Here is a 4028-nt window from a genome sequence, read left to right on the forward strand (position 1 = left end):
TGCAAATATGTATGTCAACAATAGCTTGCATTATTGCAACAAAACCTATGACACAGTGGTATGGGTTTTTTTCCTTCTAGTCAGTGTTGATTTATTGCTTCCATTCGCTTTAGGTGACTCTTGCTATTGACTCCAGCAGGCAGTGATGTATTTAGAGATTAAAAACAGTTCTCATTTGTTATTACAAGCTCTCAGACACATGCACAAGCAATTATGCTATCAAGACAAGTTTTAAAAATTGACAAAGTTGCAGTTTAATACAGAACTTGTTCTGAAACGTTGTTCTGAACAGTATTTTAAGTTGCTAAGCCACTAAAGTATTTCAGAACAAGATTAGAACATGTATGCCCCAGACTGTCTGAGTAAGGTATGCATATGGCAGAAGTGTTATTACCTTATGTGTCTGGTAAATGATGATTGCATTATCAGCTAAATTTTCCACAACATGGAAATTCTCAATTGTTGCTAAAAAAGCAGAGGAAAAAAAAAAATCTATCAGTAAACAAGTACATATATTAGGTCAATGTTATAAATATACTTGCTGATAAACATGCAATACTTAAGAACCGATTCCTTACTTTCCCAGTCATTACGAACATCAACATTCCAGAAGTAGTGGCAAACTTCATGCCCTGTTACCCCTTTAACAGCATGGGTTGCTTTCAAAGGATCTAAAACTATTCCATTCTCTTCCACCTCTCTTCGGTATACCTACAGCCAAATACAAAGAAAGAAATGTAGAACAGAAATTGTAAAAATTTTTAATTGTTTAAAATTTCAGCTGTTTTTTATAAAAACACCTATCTAAGACAACTAAAACATGAAAAATTTGCAATGTCAGTGTTCTCTGGTAACTACCAATGCAGACAGTCTTACATGGTAATTCACATTGAAAACCAGTACTTCAAGAATGGCTACTCCAAAAATGACTAAGCTGCCTTATTTGTCACTATGCAAAAGGATCCATATAAGCACAGTAGAGCAGCCAACACAGTAACTTGCTAAACATTTTTGTAGATTGAGTTTACACACCATTTTGATACCAAATTTTAAGTATGAGAGAATGAGAAAGGAATCTACGAAGATAAAGCTATTGCGAGAGGATTTTGCATGAATAAATATATTAAAAGCCACAGCTCTTGTGGACTCCAGTCCTAATAAACAGTACTGTTCTCAGAGACAAGTTTTAACAGCAGAACTCACTGACTAATAGTATTAACAGAGAATCACAGAATCATTTAGATTGAAAAGACAGTACGAAGTCCACCAGACTGAATGTATCTGTCTTCACAGCATATCATCTTACATCAATTAAACAAAAAACCCCACACATTTACCTTCATTTCTCCTTCTTCGACAACTAGCTGCCAGTTGGCATCTCCTCCTACATCTTGCAAGGAATATGTCATGTGGTTTTGTACCATCTCTTCCACCTTTAAACGAAAAAAATTACACATATTTAACTCATTCCTTCCATCTTCTTAGGCAGAGAGTATACAGTATTGGAAGCCACAAGTCAATACTTCAAATCCTGCGCAGGAGCTGAATTTGGACAACAGAGCTTTCTATTACAGGTTAAGAACAAGCCAATACTTCTGGCTTTTTGATTCAACTTCCAACTTCATTCTTTATGGGCACTTCCTATCCTTCTTTTGCACCTCAAAACTGTCAAAACTCATTATTCCTACCCAAGACAGATTTATTTCAACATACAAGAACATATTTCAGGTATGTCTAAATAGAATTATAATGCACTTTTAAGATATTCACTGAAGAATGTTTAAAAAGCTGAACAAAGGTGGGGGGATGAGAAGACAGACAGACAAGTTCTAAAAAAGTGAATGCATATCAAAAAGTCATATTGGAGGAGCACCAAAGGAAACAAGTCATGAGCAAAGAATGGCTAGTCTGTTTCGCTGGCATCTTTGCACAGTTGCCAGATAGAAAAAATGAACAGAATTGCTTACATTCAAAAAAATGATAATGCTACAGAGATTCTACTATTACAAAATATTAATTTAAAAATTATTTCACTAGACAGTTGTGTGCTTTTCTTCAAGGCCAAATATTTGATACATTTTTATCAAGCTATGTGAATACCTCTTTTTATTCCATATAATGTGCATGAAAATGGGTGCTGGGAAAGGAAATGGATTTTTATTTTAAATCTACAATCTTACTCTGTTTTCTTTGGTTCCCCACCCCTTTCTAAATCCCACTCTCCCCCAAACAAAAACAGAAGCAAAAATATGAGGTATCCATTGCTATGTAATATTTACAAGTACTGGAAATGCTTTAACTTTTCCCTACCCAAAAGGTAGATGACTACTAAAACTTGTCACAGCAAATAAGTCTGATTGACACTATTTTTCTGAATTACTAGAAATACCTTTCTGTCCAACAGAAAAGGCACTACAAGCAAAGTTTAGTTAATGGACCAACACAAAGATTAAGTGCACAATCACAAGATCAGTAGCTTGAACCCATAAGTGGTTTTGCACAAGCTACAAAGCCTAGTGTGCACATAAAATGACACAGAAAACGTACTTGAGCAAGTAAATACAAGTAGAAAGCAAAATTAAAAAATACTTAATGGTCTTTTTCTTATTTAATATAGAATTGAAAAAGGTTATTTACTTTTAATTTAAAGCAGTAATTTTGTTTGTACTATGTGAGCAATACACTTAAGACCAGTAAGAAAAAAGGTAACTGAATCAAGTCAAAATCCTCAAAGTACAACATCAAAATAAAATCCATTGGATGGAAATTCTAGTTTATCTTATTTTAGCTACAGACTTCTCTGCAGAAGCAAATGTTGTCACTCCAGTTTTTGGGGTTTTCTTTGGGTTTTGCTTTGTTTTTTTAAGTTATAAGGAAGTAAACACCCACAATATTTGTTTCTGCTTTTAGACAAGTCATCTTTTTCTGCCAGTTACTAGCAGGTTTTCTACAAAAGTTTCTTCTTTTTTTTCCCAGTGAAACAGTAACAGTACAATCCAAACCAGATAGGAATGTGGGCTATTTAAATATTCAATTTACTAGCTCTAGGTCACACTTCTTTCAGAAAGGAATCCTCGCCATACTCCCACTTACCTGCAACACCTCCAAGTCCCTGTGTCTCTTCTCCCCTAGCTCCTAATCTACTAAGGACAAAGCTAGCTTTTACATGTTTGTTTTGTCTTTTGCTGCTTTTTGCTTTATGCTAAATGCAGAGGGATGAGGGGGATAGTAAGGAAAGAAAAGGAGTCACCCACAGGAGTGCAATCTAAACAGTTTACTTTTGCTTCACCAAGGAATTGCAGTACCTACAACTGCCTTGTGGATACTACCTGTACAAACTGTATGTAATCTATGTACTGGTCACTGTCTGTCAACCTGCATCTATTCCAAAGGCCCACAGTCAAGATTCGAAACTTCTTTCCCACTGGGGAGGCCACACTACCACCTCTGGGTTCTTGGCAGGCTACAGGAATGGTCTGCAAAAAATACTTGTAACCTGTACACCCTGCAGCCTTGGCCTGAACATTATGTGGGAAGTTCTTCACTTTAAAGGCCCTTAGAACAGCTTAATCTATTTTAAAATCTGATAGTCCTTTAAAAGAAAGTAATCTGCAAAACATCTACAGAGTTTTAAACCCACAACCTCCTACTCAACTGGCAAACACAAATCAATGCCTTTCTAGAGGCACCCTTAAGAACTGGCTCCCATTAGAATACGTATTTATACTTCTCAATCTTAAAAACGAGGCAAGTTTCTATTTGACCTTTTACTGATACCAAAATTCCCTTTGTATGAATGAAGTCTAAAAACAAGTCACATATTATTTGGCTTTTCAAAAGCCAAATCCTCAACCTGGGGACAGAGGCCAGTTTCATATTAATAAGGTCCAGGGCAGGCTGTCACCAAAAGAAGGTGTGCTGCTTTTCTCTTCATGCTCTCAGGTGCCTTTCACCTGCTTGTTCAGTAGCAATGAAGCTCTACAGCAGGTAGACTGACTTGCAGATTTGGCAAAAATTTGTTGTAGGGA

At 36.0% G+C, this 4028-nt stretch overlaps 1 protein-coding gene across 1 annotated transcript in view; it reads right to left on the reverse strand.

Moving 5' to 3' along the window:
* Positions 1-394: 394 nt before the first annotated feature.
* The window catches only part of COL4A3BP (collagen, type IV, alpha 3 (Goodpasture antigen) binding protein), a gene marked incomplete at both ends in the record, with an annotated part of 21925 nt that continues 18291 nt past the window's right edge, over positions 395-4028 (reverse strand). Inside the window, 3 exons of the mRNA XM_010289021.1 lie at positions 395-465; positions 579-711; positions 1338-1433. Of these exons, the coding sequence (XP_010287323.1) occupies positions 395-465; positions 579-711; positions 1338-1433 (300 nt within the window). The remainder of the gene's footprint in view (positions 466-578; positions 712-1337; positions 1434-4028) is intronic.

Source organism: Phaethon lepturus, unplaced genomic scaffold (assembly GCF_000687285.1).
Source record: "Phaethon lepturus isolate BGI_N335 unplaced genomic scaffold, ASM68728v1 scaffold12336, whole genome shotgun sequence".
In the NCBI taxonomy this organism is placed as follows: Eukaryota; Metazoa; Chordata; class Aves; order Phaethontiformes; family Phaethontidae; genus Phaethon; species Phaethon lepturus.